This window comes from Pongo pygmaeus, chromosome 4 (assembly GCF_028885625.2).
Source record: "Pongo pygmaeus isolate AG05252 chromosome 4, NHGRI_mPonPyg2-v2.0_pri, whole genome shotgun sequence".
NCBI lineage: Eukaryota > Metazoa > Chordata > Mammalia > Primates > Hominidae > Pongo > Pongo pygmaeus.
In genome coordinates, this window is record NC_072377.2 from 154,910,896 (window position 1) to 154,929,706 (window position 18,811).

Below are 18,811 nucleotides of genomic sequence, written 5' to 3' on the forward strand. Positions count from 1 at the left end.
AGGAGGGATGAACTGTCAGCTCTGGTCGCTGCAGCATCCCCAGCACCTGGCATCTAATATGCTCTCAGAAAGCTGGGCCTAGGTTTGTGGCTGAAAGCCAAGGGCTGCCTGGCGGCTGCAAAGAAAAATAACTTCAAGAATGGGGTGGGAGAGCGAGCTGCTCACCGGGTCTCCGACACGTTGCGCGTGGACAGGGCGATCTCGCCAGCGCTGGAGTCGCCCAGGGTGCGGTTGTCTTTAAACCACAGGACGGTGGGCGGTGGGTAGGCCTCGAATACTACCTGCAGTGTCCGGCTCCGATGCAGCTCAGCAAATTGCAGTGTGCCCACTTCTCCCAGGAGCCGCACGTAGCCGCTCTCTGCAAGGGGTGACCGTCAGGGGCGGGGCCCTGGGGGCAGGGCACCAACTGCATCCCAAAGGAGGCCAGCTGTGGGGTGGGGCTTCAGCCTGGGGATGCTGCCGGCCATGGAGTTTCTGGAGCTGAGGTTGAAATTGGGCTGGGGACGGGGCCTGGAGAAGGGGCCAAATTTGGGGCTAATGTGGATGTTGGGGCCGGCTCCCAGGTTGGGACCAGAGTTGTACTAACAGTTCTCTGTTCTAGGTCAGTATTGTGGCTGATTCTGGGACTAGTGATAAGGTTGAATTTGGGGATGGGGCTTCCCGGACCTGGGATGGCAGTTGGGCTTGGAAGTCAGGTTGGGGCTGGGGCTCTGGCTAGTCAGAAAGTCTAGGTTGAGATAGGGTTGGATTTGGGGCTGACACTGCATTTTGGTTTGGGTTTATCCTGGAATTGGGGTTTTGGTTGGCACAGAGGCTAGCTAGGGCTGCACTGGAGTGTGGCTGACTATACCCCGGGGCTGTGACAGGCACTGGGTCCATCTCAGACTGGGGATTGGGCTGAGCCCAAGGCACGCACCAACCACGGTGATGTTGATGGCCTTTTCATCCTGATGGTCATTCACACTCTCCGTCACATTGCAGGTGTAGGTCCCCGAGTCTTCTAACTCGGCACTGGGGATGTGCAGGATGGAGCGGATGTGGTAAGGCATATCCAAGAGGAAGTCGGTCACCGGCTCCACCAGCCGCCCACTCTGCAGCAACAGGTTGGGCAGGCCCCCCGAATCAGGAGGGGCCGGGGAGAAATCAGTCTGCAAGCCAGATATCCACCCATTCCTGGCCCCTCCTCCGACCCCTGCCTGGCCCCACATTACTTCTTTGCGGGGGTATGTCCACTCGAAGTTGACCACCTCATTCCCGATCACAATGCACATGAGGGTGATGTTCTCACCCTGGCGGACCACAGTCTGCACTGCGTTCACAGAGACGTTGATAGATGACACTGGTAGAGAGAGATTGGCTTAGGTCTGGGGAAGTCACCACCAGACACTAGCACTTCAGCTTGGGGATAGGGTAGGGGGCTAGAGAGGGAAAGGATGACTGATGTAGAAGATTCATTCATTCAACAAATATTTACTGAATACCTACTACATGCCAAGTACTATTCTGGACACTGGAGCAACAGTAGTGAACAAAGTGGACAAAATCTCTGTTCTTATGGAGCTGACGTTCTAGAAGGGATAACAGTCTGGAAATCAAAGTACCCTCTGGAGATCTATGTACGGGAGAAATGTATTGAGCACATACCATGTGCCAGGTACTCTCCATCTTTTATTTAATCTTCACAATTGATCCTATGAGGTAGGCAGCCATTGTTATCCCCACATCACAAGAGGGGAAGCAGGCTCAGAGAGATTATGTGCTTTGTGTAAAGTCTCTCAGACAGGAAATAGCAAAGCTGGGATTTCGACCCAGCTGGCGCTGAAGCTCGTGCCCTCACCGACCATGTTACACAGGCCAGCTCTGCCACTATCGAATTCTGCGACAGGGGACAAACTCCATCCTCTCTCTGCGTCTGAGTTTCCTCATCTGTAACATGGGGAAAACACTATCTTCCTTCGAAGGCTGTGGTGAGAATCCACTGGGAAGTGGAGTCGCACACTTTGTAAATTGTAAAGGGCTATTCCTCTGTGGAGGGTTATACTTGCCTCTGCTGAGCATCAGGCCAGAAAGGGGGCTCACCCTGGAGTCTGTAGACATAGTAGGCATCGGAATCCACCTCCCTGTCCCCAATGGTGGTTTTGCAGATGTAGCTTCTGTCCTCAAAGATACCAGAAAAGCCACGTTGGTGATCATAGGGGACAGGCAGTGCAATGTCCCCTTTCTTCTCGTGCAGTGTCACCACCAGCTGTGGGTCTGTTACTCGGCATGGAATGGTGATCTCAGTTATTTCCGTGAGAAAGATGAATAGTTCCTCGGCATCATTAGGGAGGAAGCCCATAGTGGGATCTGCCAGGAGTGGAGCCGTGAATGAGTCAGGGGAACTGGGTTTCTGGCCATCCCCTGAATTGCTGTGTGGCAAGTCATTTGCCATCTCTGGCCCTCTGTCTCCCCATTACAGAATAGGGATGCTCCCAGAAGGGCACAAATCAAATGTTAGAGCTGGTCTCTTCCAGCTCTAATGTCTGATATTGACAGTGCCAGGATAAGAAAGCAGGCAAGTCACAAGTTGAAATGCAGCTGATATCTGGAGCTTGGAGAATGGGGAAGACGGGATGTGGGGTCAAGAGGGAGCAGATTGGAAGCAGCTGAGAATATAGAGTTCTTGGGAGGCAGGAATAGGGGGACTGGCAGGGAGCAGGCAGATCATCCAGACCAAGGCGTGGGGGAGAACACACTCCCGGACTGAGCCAGGCTGGTTCCATGATTGTCTGCTTTTCTAGGATGGCTGCATTTCACAATAAACTAAAGCACTCTCTGGACTTCCCCTGATGCCTCCAGTTGACAAGAGGGGTAAGGAGTGGGCACACAGGCTGGGGGCCTTTACCTGGCACAAAGATGTAGAGCCGTTTCCGCTCATCGGGCTCCAGTCCACGGGAGTCATTGTGGGTGCAAAAGTATTCTCCCGTGTCTAGCCCAGTGAGGTTGGTCAGTGTCAGCACGCTGGAGAAGGTGCCATCCTGGGCCTTGGCCATTTCCTGTGGGGGCTCCTGGGACATCCGTTCCCACACCACCGGAGCTGAACCCGAGCAGGTCAGAACGAAGGTGCTGGAGACATTGAGGACAAGCTCTGGCCCTGGGGGTGTGATGACCAGGCCCTGAGAGACCTGTGGTTCCAGCAGTAACAGGAGGGGCAGCAACAGCAGCTGGCCTTTGGGAGAGGAGGTATCAGACATCAGGGAACAGGGGCTTCAGCACCTCTCCCAAGGCTGAGCCTGCGAGGAGGCCACGTATGCACAGCCCTCAAGTCCTTGAGGAGCACAGCTCCTTTATCCGACAGACTGGGGCTCTCCAGCCATGGCTCTGAGGACCACTCGCTCAGCTCCAGGACCCCAGGGATTCCTCCGGACTGCCTATGTCAGTCCCTTTAGACCCCAGCCTCTGAGTCCTTCAGCAGTGCTGTGTGTAGGCAGTAGGCACCAGAAGGGGCCAGGAAATCCTCGGGAAGCAATTCCCTGGCCTCCAGTTCCTGCATTGCTTCCCAGGTCACTTTCTGAGCCTCTTCCCTACAGCTCCCTGCCCCCTCCCTCGACTGTCCAGGTTCTGCCCAAGGCCCAGAGGTGGCTCTGGGTGGGAGAGAGATGGGAGGGAGGGGCTCAGGTAGCTCAGAGTGGGGCCAGAAAAGATGCTGAGGCCCCTTTTGGCTGGAGGGAACTGGGGTTGGGAGTGTGTGTGTGTCAAGTGATTGGTCCCCCTCCATGACATCCCCTGGAGAAGGATTTTGCAGGCCACACCCTCCATGCCCCCTGGTGATAAAGATCAGGAGGGGAGGTGGGCGGTCAGGCAGCCAGTCCATCTTACAGCCAGCTGCCGGGCAGGCTGCTGGCTGGTCATTAATTGCTGGGTCAGCCGCTCAGCCCCTGCAGAGCTGAAGACATGTCAACGGGCAGGAGTGAGGGGTGGGGTGTGCTGAGAAGCCCAGCAGTGACTTGGAAGCTCCCAGCCAATGAGGGGTCCAAGCCGGGTGCCACAGATCCACCAGACCGAGGATAGGAGGCCAGGGGTGTGTGCCAGAAGGTGGGATGGGGTCTGGAGGGCCAATCAAAGGATTTGAGCTGATGGTTCTGGACAAGCAGGGGCCCACTGACGCTTTCTGAGCTGAAGGGCTGGCAGCTGGAGGCCTCCACAGAGCCCACCGGAAATCCTGGAAACTAAAGCCAAAGAGCAGGGCAGTGTGCCTGGTGCTTCACGCCCTGCCACCAGCACACATCACCCCTGCCAGCTCCAGGGTTCCACTCCGCAGCCCCCCGGCTCCCCTACCTTATCTCCCATCTACCTACCTTTGAGGGCCAGAGCTGGCATCGCACCCAGAAGCCGCATGGTGTCCTGCAGAGTTAAACAGGAGTCAGGGCCCAGGGCAAGTGGAGGCAGCGACAGGGGCTATCTCACCACCTGGCTCCTGCAGAATGAGCCCCAGCTTGGGCCACCCAGCCTTCATGTCCGAGGGGCTGAAGCCAAAAGCCACCACATCCCAAGCCTGAAAGGGCACTCATGACCACAGGCTGTCTCCTCTCCATCCTGGACTCAGCCTTGGGGTCCTGGCCTTTGCTTTGGCTCTGCTTGTGACTCTCATGTGGCCTCGGCTGCGTCCCCAGCCTCTCTCCGGGCCTTAGTTTCCCCATCTGTACAGTGAGGGAGGGGAAGTTGGGCTGGATGGTGTCCAGTAGCCTACCAGCTCTGACAGCCTGTCCTCCGGGTGACAGTTCCAATACCAGGCTCTTATCTGCCAGGACAAATATTTGGGAAAGTGTGATGAAAGGCATGGGAGGAGGAGGGGGGAGGCCAGAACCCAGAGAACTCCCGCAGCTCCACAAGCACAACAGGAAATGGAGGAGGCTGTGGGCTGTGGGAAGGGAAGTGGGGGAGCCGGAGCTGTGGAATGTGGGAGGTGGGCCTGGACACCTTTACTCAGCCCAGAGCATACAGGGAGGCCCAGGGGACAGCGGCTAGGGGCTGGGCCCAAGAGAGGTCCCATCGAGCAGCCAGGCCTCACAGGTCCTTGGAGACCAGTGAAGCCAGGCTCCCCACCCCCACCCCCAGGGTGCAGATGGGGAAACTGAGACTCTGAGAAGGTGAGAAGTTTACCCAAGATTCCACAGCAGAGCCTGTCTGAGAGGGAGACAGAGAGAGAGAGACCTGGAATGATAGAAGTAGAAAGAGACAAAGACACAGAGACAGAGAGGAGGTGCCCAGAGAGACAGCACCAGAGGCACTAAGAGACAGAAGCAAGGACAAAGACAGAGACAGACTGAATGGGGTGGCCCTTGCTCTCCTCTATCTTGGAAGACACACTTCAGGTCCCAAGAGACCACCAGGAGCCAGGTATGCCAAGAGTCTGCCTGCAGCATTGGCAGAAAGGACGCCAGAGGACAGGGGTCGCAAAGCACGAGCTTTGGGAGGTGATGGCGTGATGAGGCAACAAGGATCCTCCTCTGGCTGTGGGGCTGCCCAACCTGGCCTGCCTCTGGAGGCCATGCCCAGCTTGCCCCCACCTCCCCATCTCACCCCTTTTAGTTTTCAGTTTAGGGCTGCGGACCAGGTTCAGGCCCCAGCATCCCAGCTCTTGTGCCATCGCTCTCCCTGTGTCCTAAGTCCCCAGCTCTGGAAGTGGATGATGGTGAGTACCTCACCTACCAGGGCTGCATTCACATGTCAGGGGTGGGACAGAGGCAAGGCTCCTCCCGCCTATGGACCCCCAGTCTTAGCTCTGCCCAACACCCCAAGAAACAGTCTGAGCAAATCAGCTCTTCTCCTCCCTCCTCCCTTTCAGACTGCCTGCCTGAAGGTCTCCTCGTTTCTTCCTCTCCCCTCTCTGAACTGCTCCTGACTCAAAGCCCAGCCCTTCTGACGCCCCCTCCAGCCTCTGCTCCCCACCATCCCTCTGCCCCAGCCCCTCCAGCTGGATGCCAGGCCTCCTTGGTCAGGAGGGAGCAGCGCCAAGGCGGAGCCAGCAGCCCCCACAGAGGCCCATCTGCCCCTCCGTCGGTGCCCCTCTGGCTGCCCCCTTCCTGCTAGAGATCTCAGCCAAAGAAAATCATTAGCAGAGGCTGGGGGAGGGGGTCACTTCAGCCTCCCTGCCCCTCCTCTCCCAGTCTCCCTGGCTGGCCACACTGTTTATTATTCTAAAGGAGGAATTTGGCCGGCTGGCCAGGAGAAGGGAGGTCACTGCAGCGGGGCTGGCCTGGCTCTGGAAGGCTGGGCTGGCCATGTGGGCTGGGCCCTCATGGCATGCAGCCCCCGACCCTCCTCCCATGTGGCACTCCATCCTCTCCCCTTCAGGCTCTCTTCTGCTGGGCCTGGGGCTGGGGGTGGCTTAGAGACTCTGAGCTAGGGCGTATGTGTTTTGAATGGGCAGCAGAGGCCCAGAGAAGGACAGAAGCATGCCCCAGTCACACAGCAAAAAGGCAGATTCAAGCTGTGGGGAGAGGACAGGCAGACAGTGTGGATGCTGTAGGGAGGGTGTAGGCACCCCAGGGATCTCAGACGGGCTTCACTATGAATAGAGCGAACAGCTCCCCTCATAAGTGCCCTGGGACTCACTGTGAGACTAAGCGAGTCTCCAGCCTCTCTGGACTCTGCGTCCCCATCCATACAGAGAGGTTGGCAGGTGTCATCTCAAAGAGCTGTCCCTATGGTGAAGCTCTGCCTTTCTGACAGGCCAAAGAGAAGATTCTAGTCACCATGAATCTTACCGGGGTGTTTTGAGGAGGTGGGGGCTAGTAAGCAGGAGGGGGCTACATTCCTGAGGCTAGAGTCACATAAGAATCCACCAGCCATCTCGCTCCATGAATGGAATTTCCATGACTATTCAGCCACAGACTTGCTGTGCGGGCTTTGATAAGTTGTTTCCCTCTCTGGGCCTCAGTTTCCCCATCTATACAATTAAGAGTTAGACAACAGGCTGGGCACAGTGGCTTGCGCCTGTAATCCCAGCACTTTGGGAGGCCGAGGCAGGCGGATCACGAGGTTGAGAGATCGAGACCATCCTGGCCAACATGGTGAAACCCCGTCTCTACTAAAAATACAAAAATTAGCTGGGCGTGGTGGTGGGCACCTGTAGTCCCAGCTACTCGGAAGGCCGAGGCAGGAGAATTGCTTGAACCCGGGAGGCGGAGGTTGCAGTGAGCTGAGATCGCACCACTACACTCCAGCCTGGTGACAGAGTAAGACTCTGTCTCAAAAAAAAGAGTTAGACAACAGTGTTTCAACAATGTTTCACGGGACTTTCCGCTGGTGATGTGGAACCCCAGGAGGTGGCAAGGAAAGACTGGTAGGGACAAGAGGCTGGAGGGCCAGGGAGGGCAGAGTAGGGCTTAGGGCACCCAGACATGACCTCCCAGGCCATCTTGGATGACTCCCTGATACCCCTCATTGTCCACCCAATGTGTTAGGCCTCTTTGTGCTTCCCAGAGGCTGCTCTGGTTCCAGCCAATCCCAGGGAGGCCCAGGCAGCTGACTTGGTGGTAGTGGGCTTGCCTGTGACAACTTCCCCTCTTTAGGAGGACTGTACTCTAGGGAAGGGCCACCTAGGACAACCTGGATGTCACAGTCAGAGAGCAGGCACTCCCCCCATCTGCTGTACTCTCCTGCCCAGGGAGGCCTCTAGAGCAGAGAGAGGGAGGGGACCCCTAGGTGTCCCCCTTTTGCCCATGAAGAGAGTGCTGTGTGCCAGGAACCCCTCCTGATTCCTCCTATTCTGGCCAGGTGGTAGGCTCAGAGGCCCAAAGTGGAGATCATGCCCAGCTCCTCACGTGACTCAGAGGGACCCCTTAGGGGAGCAGAGTGAGGACCCCAAGTCCAGGGGAGAGGAGTGGGGGGCCCCAAGTCTAGGGGAGCGGAGTAAGGACCCCAAGTCCAGAGGAGCAGACTGGGAACTCCAAGTCAAAAGGAAGCAGAGTGGGGACCCCAAGTCCAAAGGAGCAGAGTAACGACCCCAAGTCCAGGGGAGAGGAGTGGGTGCCCCAAGTCCAGGAGAGCAAGTATGCTTGGGGAGTCATTCTCAGAGCCCCAGACTTCCCTCCTCCCAGCACGTACAATTCTCCACTCCTTTCCCACCGCCTTAATCTAAATAAATCCAGCCCATCTTGGCCACATCCGCCAGCAACGGCTTCCCTCCCTCAGGGTCCTGAGGCTCCCACGACACAGGCAGGCCAGGGAGGGGGCCCTGCATTGCTGCGGGGGTTGATGGGGGGAGCCTGCACATGGTCAGCACATACACACAGCACAGATGCACAGATGCCTGCCTACGCACTTCCTCGCACGCTCCTCTGAAACACATACGTATGCAACAGGCCATGTGGGTGCCAAGCCCTCATGCAAGCACTAAACACGTACACACCCACACAAAACACATGTGCGCAGCTCCCACTGTGCCCAGCACCCGTGGAGATGCACCCGTGTGCAACAGTTCACATGTGTATGCAGCACATACAACATGCACAGAACATGTGCACACAGAACCCCAAATTCACCTGAACACACAGCCATATACATGAACAGACAAGCCAGAAAGCCCGTGTTACTGCACCAGGAACTATTCTGAGCATTTGGCACGTATTGGCTCACTTGATCTTCCGTCAACTCTACGAGGTAGATACAGTGATCATTTCCATTTTACAGTGGGGAAACTGAGGCAGAGAGCATTTAATAACTGGGCCAGGAACGCAGACCCAGAAGGGGTAGAGCAGAGATTATAGTGAAGTGGTGTGACTCCGTGCTCTATGCCACCAGCTCCACCGCATCTCTGACCAACGTGCATGTTTGGTTGGGTCTGGAGAGAAGGCAGTGGGGACTGATAAAAACAGATGGATTTGAGAGTTAACTTAGCTGAGAATCGACAGGACTGGGTGACTTAATATTGAGGGGCTGGAGAGGGAGGTATGCACCTCTGTATCTGGCTTGGAATACTGGGAGGCAGAAGTGTATGTGTGTGTGTGTGTGTGTGTATACACACGCACATGCTGAAGGGACGATGCCGTTTTCTGAGATGAGAATGAGGTCAAAGAGCAGGAGTGAGAGCTGCGACTGAGCAGGTTTAGGATAGGGAGGGTCTGTGGGCACTGAGGGGACAGTGGGATGTTCAGTCTGGAGGCCGGGAACAGGCTGGGTAGAAACAGCAGTGAGATGAGAGAGAGAGGCCGTGCTGCAGGGAGAGGGGGATGCTGGGGGCAGGCAGTCTCAGGCCCGGGATGCTCTGAATAAACCAAATGCCTGAGGGAGGAGGAGGCCTGGCCATGGGGTTATGGGGTCAGAATCTTGGAATGTCAGCACGCCAGAGCCCTCAGGGATCATCTATCTGATCTAACTGCCTTCCTGTGCTCCACTGTGCTCGTGGGGAAACTGAGGCTTAGGGAAGGAAAGCAAGAGGGCCCATTGTTTGGCCTAGACAAGATGAGCTCGGGTGGTCAGTGGGGCTGAAGTTCACCTGCCTGCGCAGCTCCCTGCCTCCAGCCCCTGCTAGGATGTGAGGCTGGTGGCTTAAGGCCCCAAGCTTCAGGCTATAGCTGCCCCTGCCCTCTCCACAGCACACCGCTGTCCTGTCACACATTGACCTTTGTTTCAAAGTCACATTCTCTGCACGGGCCCAGCCAGGCAGGGATTGGCGACTGAGACTCAGAGGAGGTAATTTGCTAAGTTGTTGGGAGAAGTGAGCTATAGACTCCAGGCTCCTGACCCAGTCCAGTCTTTTGTCCTCCGTACCGGGGCACTTTACAGGCCTGGGACAGACTTTGGAGGGGGATTGGGGTGGGAAGTAAGAAGACCTGGCTCTAGTCTCGGCTGTGACACCCACTTATAGGATAGTGGTCCCCCCTATCTGCAGGGAATACATTCCAAGGCCCCAGTAGATGCCTGAAACTTTGGATAAAACCAAACCCCATACATACTATGTTCTTTTCCCTACAAATACATACCTATTATAAAGTTTTATTTATAAATAAGGCACAGTAAGAGATGAACAACAATAATAATAAAATAGAACAATGATAAAAATATACTGTAATAAAAGTCATGTGACTGTGTTCTCTCTCTTAAAATATCTTACTGTATCGTATCACTCTTCTTCTTGTGAAGACATGGAATGACACGGTGCCTACATGATAAGAGGAAGTGAGGTGATGGCGTAGGCATTGTGAAGTAGCATTAGGCTACTACTGACCTCCAGACATTATCAGAAGGATCAGGTCATCTGCTCCAAGTGATCCTGGACCACCGAGCCATGATGGTGTTGATGGCTGGATGTCAGAAGTAGACTTTGTTGATGACTAACAGGAGGGTAGCATATGCGGACAAAGGGATGATTCACTCCTGGGCGGGACAGAGAGGACAGTGCAAGATTTCATCACACTACTCGGAACAGCACAAAATTTAAAGCTTGTAAGTTGTTTATTTCTGGAATTTTCCATTTAATGTTTTTGGACCACAGTTGATCTGGGGTAACTGAAACTTCAGAAAGTGAAACTGCAGCTAAGGGTGAGTACTGTACAGTCCTGACCCTCTCTGAGCCTCAGTTTCCTTATCTGTGCAAAAGGGTGGGCAAGACTGTCTTGGGAGCACTTTCAGGGCTGACAGGCTGTGGCCCTCAGGGCTCCACTCTGGGAAGGCAGCTGTGCTGAGCTGGAATGCTGGGCTCGGGATGGGGGTGCTGGGGAGGGACCCATGTCATGACTCAGCTCGGAGAAGGCTGCCAGTTCCAGGCCTGGGAGTCTGTGGGGGCAAGAGGCATCTGGAGCTGGGGATGGAGTCCTCCCGCCAGCAGCTAAAGAGTAGGAAAGAGATAGCAGCACAGCCTGGGGCTGGCGGTGAGTCTGGCCCATGTGGCTGTCCCCAAGCAGGCTGAGATGTGGGTGTGATCGGGTCATGTGATCAGGGAGCCCCATCCTGGGAGCCAGAGAAGAGAGCAGGATCGGAGGGTGAGGAGACAGTTACAGGCGGAGGGGAGAAACTGAGGAAGTGGCCGAGGCTCCCACCCGCCCCCTTCAATCCTATGCTCGCTCCACTTCCAGTTGTTGGAGAAGGCTCAGTGCTCCACCCCTGCACCATGAACCTTCCCACCAGCCTGGGGATCACTCTAAGGGCTACAGAGAGAGAGCAGCCTAGCGCAGGCCACTCGGTGTTGGAGCCATTCTCTGTGCCACGCTGCTTCTAGGCCCGGGGTCGTCTTTATGTTTCCAGGTACCTACAAAGTCCCCTGAACAAAGCAGCAGAAATCGACTAAGATGGGGCCCGGTGTGTGCTCCCACTGCTCTGGAAGTCCAAACTGGATGGAAATACAGCGCTGGTTCCCTGGAAGGCTGCTAAGCCCCCTGCACCCACCCCTCCAGCACCGGCTCGGCTGCCTCTGGCTGTCCCACCGCCAATCTCCTCACCTCCAATCTGTCCCCTCCACCTGTTCTCACACCCCAGCCAGAGGGACCTTTCTGAAATACCTATGTGACCTCTCCGGCCCTCCTCTGCTCTCCAACCCCCTCAGGCAAAAGCTGGCTTCTCTGCCCAGCCTTTCAGAATCTTCCGGCCCTGGCCCTGACAGCTCCCTCACAACTGAGGGAGGAAGGCGGCTGCCCCTCCAGCTCCCCAGGGCCCAAGCCAGGCCCTCACACTCGTCACTCTCTGCGTGCTCCTCTCCCCATGAGGCCTCCCCAGGGATCACGATGGAAAGAAATGACCTATTTTCTGGAAGTCCAAAATAAGATGAAACATCTGTCTGGAAAGGAGCCAGGCTGATAAAGAACGGGCTGATCTCCCCAGCCCGAGCCCCGCTCTCCTGCAGCAAACACCCCCTCACCCGTCAGAGTGCGTGTGCTTGGGGGTGGGGGCAGCGATGCGGCTGGCTACTTGGAACGGTGCGTGGGAAAGCGCTCAGTGTGTGCCTCACGGCTGCTGGGGGCCCAAGGGAGGGGGCCTGGGTCCCCAGGAAGGCTGGGAAGCAGCCTGAGAAGGAGGTCAGTGAGGGAGCGAGGCCTGCTGCACACCCCTGCCCACCGGCTGCAGAGCAAGCGCTTCCTGCCTCCTGCGGTGCCTTGAGGGTTACCCCCAGGGCCCTGTGGATTCCTGACCCAGAGTCCCCCCACCCACCCCGGCCCCATTTGGGCCTCCAACAGCCTTAAAAATAACAATAATAATAATAGCTACCTCTGATTTAGTACAGTTGACCCTTGAACTACACAGGCTTGAACTGTGCAGGTCCAGTAACACATGAATGTTTCACACATGTGAAACATCCACATCCTTCCCACCCTTCCACTCCTCCACATCTTCCGCCTCTGCCACCCCTGAGAGCAAGGCCAACCCTTCCTCTTCCTCCTCCTTCCCAGTCTACTTAACGTGCAGACGAGGGTGAAGACTTTTTCAGTGATCTACTTCCACTTAATGAATATTGAATGTATTTTCTCTTCCTTGTGATTTTCTTTTATCTAGCTTACTTTATTATAAGAACATAGTATATAATATACATAACAGACCAAACATGTGTTAATTGACTTTACGTTATCAGTAAGTCCCACAGTAGGCTGGCTATTAGCAGTTAAGTTTTTGGGGAGTCAAAAGCTATACGTGAATTTTCGACTTTGCGGTTGGTGGCTGTCCCCAGCCCCCTCATTGTTCAAGGGTCTGCTGTACTTATCACCCACTTATCTATGCTAAGCTCCTTATATGAACGATCTCACTGAGTCCTCAGAACAATCCCATGACATCAGTAGTGCTTCCTCATTTTACAGATGTGGAAACTGAGGCACAGACTGTTTACATTGTTTGCCCAACAGCTTTCCAGTGGTGGCTCCAGTGTTTAATCCTGGGCAGACAGGCTCCAGAGCACACAGCCCAATGCCCAGGAGACAGCCCCTCTGTGGCAGGAGGCAAAGATGAGGAGCCCCGCAAAAAGGACAGCCCAGTACCTGGCACAGAGCAAGCTCAAATAAAAAAAAAGAAAAGTTAATTAGCCGGGCATGGTGGTGGGCGCCTGTAATCCCAGCTACTCGGGAGGCTGAGGCAGGAGAATTGCTTGAACCCGAGATCGCGCCACTGCACTCCAGCCTGGGCAACAAGGGTGAAACTCCATCTCAAAAAAATAAATTAAAAAATAAAGTCGTCAGCCTCATCTTTTTGCCTTCTTTGTCCCAACTTCTCCTTTCACTCCTTCACGCTGTCTTTTGAGCTGGGTAAAGCTGAAGCTGACAGTTTGAGTGGGAAACAGTCACTCCATTTTTCACAGAGCCCTACAATCTTAGTACATTTCCCCTATTCACATCTCCCCCACCTTCTCTGCAATTGCACACCTCCCATGACAGGGCTCTCACCACCTCACCCGTGGCCCATTTCCTTCTTAGCCAGCTTAGAATCTTCAGAGGGTAGACTATTGAGAATTGTTAATTACACTGAGTACAGTTTATCTCACTGTATTCTCTGCTTATTGGTCCTGCTTCTATCCACCAACCACCCTCTCCCCAAACACAGGACATCTTTCTAGTTATTGTTCTGATCCCCCACAATCTGGAAACAAACAAAAGCCCCTACTAATTTAGAGCCAGGCACTCTGCTAAATGAGATGATCTGGAGATTTTGTTTCATCCTCATGACCACCCTGTGAGGGGGGGTACACTCATTATTCCCATTTTACAGAGGAGAATACTGAGTCTCAGAGACTTTTGGTAACTTTCCCAAGGTCACACAATAAGTAAGATGCAAAGGAACTGGAATGCAAACTCAGGTCGGCCTGACTCCAAAGCCTATATTCTTTCTTTTTCTAGAGACAGGGTCTCGCTCTGTTGCCCAGGCTGGAGTACAGTGGTGTGGTGGCATGATCATAGCTCACAGCTCACTATAGCCTCAAACTCCTGGGCTAAAGTGATCCTCCTGCCTCAGCCTCCTGAGTAGCTGGGACTACAGGTGCGTGTCACCACAACTGCCAAAACCTGAATTCTCTTGCCCGTCATGCCAGACTGTCTATCTCCTGACCAGAAACAGTTCTGTCCATCTGTCCACAGAGAAACGTTCTCCCTCTAATGGCATCCATACGGAATCCAGGATCTCAGGGATGAGAAGATCCTCAGGGATCTGGGTCCCGCCTCTGCTCTGACTGAGGGGCAGTGTATGCGGGGGGCCTGCCCCGGGTCACCAATAATTTTAAAGTCAAGCTAGGGATAGAACTCAGGACTAGGGATAGAACTCCACAACTTTGCTGCAGAGGCTGAGGGTGAGCACACAAGGCTGAGGAGAGGGTCTTTGCTTAGGAAAGCCAGGGACTGGCAGGGGCAGTGCTCCTGTGGGATAGAGCATCCAGGCAATCAGCCCAGGTGTGTGGCCGGCTCTGCCACAGGCCTGCTGTGCTCAGGGTTCAGGCCTGCCCCTGTGGGGGCCCCAGCACCCCCTTCCACTGTTTGCAGAGGGCCAGGGCCTCTGTAGCTGCAGAGTTCCAGGCCTCCACCATCCTGAGGCTGCCCTCCCCGCCCCCATCCCCTAGAGCCTCATCTCTGGCCGGTGCCATGGCAACAGCGAGTGCCAGGCCCTGGCAGCCAAAGGAGCCCCTGAGAGGGGTCCCAGGCTGAGACTGAGGAGGGGGGTACGGCAGGCTCAGACAAGCAAACCTTCTGTTCCCCGGGCTGCTGCCAGCCCAGAGCAGCCATGGGCTGGGGTGGGGGCCGCAAATAGAATGGGTTCTCAGAGCCAAGTGGGCAGGGGACAGGCAGGGCTTGGGCCATTCACACTGACCCACCAGCACACAGCCTTCCCCCACAGGCCCAGAGCCTGCAAATAGGGGAGGGGTAGCTAGCTAATGAGTAAACCCTTCACTTATCAGTGCCAATTACCGAACATTGAGATTCCCCTCAGAGCCCTCCTGGGCGGCAGAGCAGGAGGGCAGAGAACCCCCGTGTTTCACTGACCCTCTCACTGTCTCAGCATCTGTCCTCCCACCCCTGTCTTCGGTCATTCACTTAACCTCGCCTCTGTGCCTCAGTTTTCTCATCTGTAGATTGGGGCTCATCACTGGGTTGTCAGGGCTATTGAAGGAGTTAACACAAGCAAAATGCTTAGAACAGGGCCTGGCACACAGCCGTCTGCTAAGTTGGTGGCCACATTATTATTATTCATTCACTCGAGGGAGAAGAAGTCACTCACTCACTCGGCCTTGCGCGCACAGCCAAGACTCCACGGGACTAGGCTTTTCAGCAAAGGGATGCTTGTGATAAATGAGACGGTGCAAGAAGGCCTCTCCCAAAAAAGGCTCCTCAGGAAGAGGTAGCTGCTGATTATTGGTACAATCAGTAGCAACAGCCCTTTTCAGTGTCCTGAAGCTCAGTGAGGAGTGTCTAATCCTAGCACACTCAGGGATACGGTGGCCAACCTAAGGCCAGACCTGTCTAATCACCTTGAGTCCACTGTCTGTCAATTACTTCTTTCCTGAATCTTTGTCTTAGTCCTTTAATATGACTTCCCACAAATCAGGATACCTACCTAACAATGGTCTGGACTCTCTCCAAGTTCCTAATATGGGATTAGGCCTACAGTAGGTGCTCAATAAATGCTTACACGATATGAGAGATTAAATGGCTCTGTAGGGTCAGCTCTTCAGTCCTGGGCCCTCGGCTGCCTCCTAATAACACAGGATTCACTAGGCTAGGGAACTGGCATGGGTAGGCAATGGTGAGTCTTTACTTCCAGGGAGGTGATGGAGATGAACTGGTGAGGGCAGAACAGACATACGGCACTCTGAAGCCAACAGGCTGCGCCTGATGCCATCCAGGGCAGGGATGGGAGCCCCGCCAGGCTGGGAGCAGTGGTTCCAGCTGGAAGCCACTTACTCCTGGGTCCAAGCCCCAGTTCTCTGAGTTTAACTTATCTGAGTCTCAATTTCCTGGGTAATGGCACGGGAGACCTCCTTTTCCATTTCTGGGAGGGCCAGAGATGATGACGTACAGCACTTGGCACATCATAGGTGCCCAGTAAATGGTAACTAATAAGAGTATATGATTACTCCAGTGGGGAGAGCGGGTATGGCTTCTTGAGGGAGGTGGCCTTGAGCTAGGCCTCCAGGGTTTCTTGAGTTTTTTGGCAGATGATGCCAGGGAAAGGTATTGCCAGGGCTCTGTGAGAGATGGCAAGGCATCTGGGAGAAATGGCAGGGAGAGATCTGTTGGGCTAGAAACTGGGGCTCTTCAGCAAACAGGTAGGTGATGGCCAGGGAAGGAGGCAGCAGGAGGCCAGGGAAGGAGTCAGGGAGACTTCAGGAAAGGTCTGCGGTGCTGTGTGAGGATTTGCTCTGGACCACCAACTTTTCAAGGCATTGATAGTGATGGCGGGTAGTAGCTGCTGGCTGGGCAGGGCAATGCTGTAACTCCAGGCACTGTGGGGAGGGGGCCTCCATGCAAGAGGATGACACCAGCAGGCTGGCATTTAGTGGGAGGCTGTGGATTAGGATGGGGACAGTGGAGGCTGCAAGGCCGGTGTTGGGGATGAAGCCGTCCCAAACTCAGCCTGAACTCCCTGGCAGGACAAGCTACATAATTTGTGGGGCAAGCACAAAATGGAAATGCAGGGCTCTTTGTTAAAAATTATTAACAATTTCAAGATGATGACTGCAGAGCATTAAACCAAGCATAGGCCCTTCTAAGCATGGGGCCCTCAGAAGGATGAGTGCTCATGAAGCCATCTCTGTGCCCTGGACTAAAGGGGAGGCCATCTGTCTGTCTCCATCGATTTATCCATCCATCCATCCATCCATCCATCCACCCACCCACCCACCAATCCATTTATGCATCTCTACATGCATTTATTTATCTAATGACTATTTCACTATCCATTCAGCAGATAGGCCCTGGGTTGGACACTGATAAGGACACAAATACAGGTGAGATGGGAGCCACCCACAGTCCATCAGGTCAAACCTGCACCTTTACCTTCAATGCTCTGGGCCAGGAGGGGCCAGGGCTTCTGTGACATGTTTAGAAAGCTGAGCCCTGCCCCTCTAGGGCTAACTGGAAACCCCGCCCCACCCTATACCCACTGAGGCTCAGCCTCAGAAGTGGAGAAGCTGGTGGTGTCACTGCCCTTGGGTTTCCACTTCTCAGAAGGGAAGGTAACAGAGCAGCAGCAATGAGGATGTGGTAAAGCAGTCACAAGAAGCATGGTAGGAACTCTCAGGGGCTAAGGGCAGAGCTGGATGGACCTCTGGGGGTCACTAAGCTTCTCCCTTGGCTTCTCCCCACTTTATTATAAGAGGAAACTATGATTAGAATGAAGAAGTGGTATGGCCGAAGGCTCGGGGGTCCAGCAAACCACCCAGGAAGATTCCCATTTCTTGTTGGGACGGCTTTGCTCCTTTTCAGCCCATAGCCCAGACAGACCTGGAAGCTGAGCCCTGAACCACAGAGGTGGAGCTGGGTCTCTCCAGGCCTTCAGAGAGATGGTAAAGACCCAGCACCTGTGGTGGAACAAAGGCGAGCCCAGGTCCCAGGCTCAGCGTCATCACCAATGATCTGTACGGACCTTAGGTGCAACCCTTCCCCTCTCTGGACCTTAGTTCCCATCCATACAATAAAGCAGCTGAATCAGGTGACCCCCAAAAGTCCTTTTCATCTCTGACATTCAGGAGCTTTCAGACCCCCTGACCCTCCCAAGGGACAGCCCTCTCCATCACAGGGCGGAGAAGCTGGTACCTCTGGCAGATAAAAGGTTTTGGGCACCTGAGACATCAAATAGCCCTGATCTGAACTGAACTGAGGAGAGGAGGGGATTTTAATGTGGTTAAAGCAATACACTTTGATTTTCAGCCTCCTGCACCAGGCTGGGGGTGGGCTACCCCAGGAAGCATCTGGTGGATGTAGGGGGCAGGGGCAGGGTGGGCTCTGGGGCCAGGGCTTGGAGGTTCAGGAAGACTTTATCCTTAGGATCTGGGCCTGAGGGCTCAGGAGGGATGTGAGGTGGGCTTCCACACTGGAAGCAACAAGTATGTGAATTTCACACCCACTCCCAGCAGAGGTAGGTCCCTGTGTCCATTCCTCCCCTCACCTCTGGATCCCATCACTCATCTGGGCCAAAGCCTTGCTTCCTCTTGAAATTAGAGCATATAAGTTTCGAAAACTCAGCACTGGAAGAGACCTAAAGGGTTACAGCATCCACACACAGCCCCTAGTGAGCCTACCTCCCCGACCCTCCCTGCTCAGTATCCCAGGAAAATGGGCATGTGGGAACTGTGGGAGCCCTCTGAGCTCCTCAAGAAACTGAGCATGTTAAGGGGCCAAACTAATTGTCAGAAAGTTCCTCCTTGTTATTGCAGGTTAAAGTTTTCCATTAGTGGTCATCGATCCTGACCTCTTTCTGTAATGTGTAGAGAAAGGGTAAGAAAAAAACCCTTTCATTGTGAAGTTAAATATGCATGATCCCTGAGTACACAGCAAGGCTTGTGCAGCTGCCAATCTGGGCTGGCATGGCTTGGAATCCTGAAATTGTTTTAGGGCTGGAAGAAAGTTTTACCATCATCTGGGTCAACCTCCTTGTTTGACTGATGGGAAAACTGAGGCCCCAGGAGGGAACGACTTGTGCACAGTCCCATAGGGTTCTAGGGTCTGATGACTACCTCTGGAATGCTGAGGGCCCCCACAGCTGAGGCACATTCTCGGGGTTTACACTGGATCCCCAGGGGCATCCCAGGCCCCATCCAGCCTCTCATCAAGGGGATCTGGAGGCAGAAACACCCAGGTGCAAATCCTAGCTCTGCCACTTCCGAGCTGTGGGACTTTAGGCAACTGACTCTGTGCACTTT

The 18,811-nt window shown here is 54.6% G+C and overlaps 1 protein-coding gene across 3 annotated transcripts in view; it reads right to left on the bottom strand.

The window, feature by feature from the left end:
* PDGFRB (platelet derived growth factor receptor beta) overlaps nt 1–18,811 on the bottom strand; it is a 41,937-nt gene that overhangs the window by 18,675 nt on the left and 4,451 nt on the right. The window contains exons 2-7 of one of the 3 annotated variants that reach the window (XM_054488417.2): nt 4,338–4,383; nt 2,885–3,208; nt 2,080–2,346; nt 1,212–1,339; nt 917–1,091; nt 166–358 (exon numbers count right to left, since the gene is read on the bottom strand). In XM_054488417.2, the coding sequence (XP_054344392.1) occupies nt 166–358; nt 917–1,091; nt 1,212–1,339; nt 2,080–2,346; nt 2,885–3,208; nt 4,338–4,377 (1,127 nt within the window). In that variant the 5' untranslated portion in view covers nt 4,378–4,383. Of the gene's footprint in view, nt 1–165; nt 359–916; nt 1,092–1,211; nt 1,340–2,045; nt 2,347–2,884; nt 3,209–4,337; nt 4,384–18,811 lie in introns of those variants that run through there. The other 2 variants (XM_054488420.2, XM_054488421.2) reach the window with 2 other exon arrangements.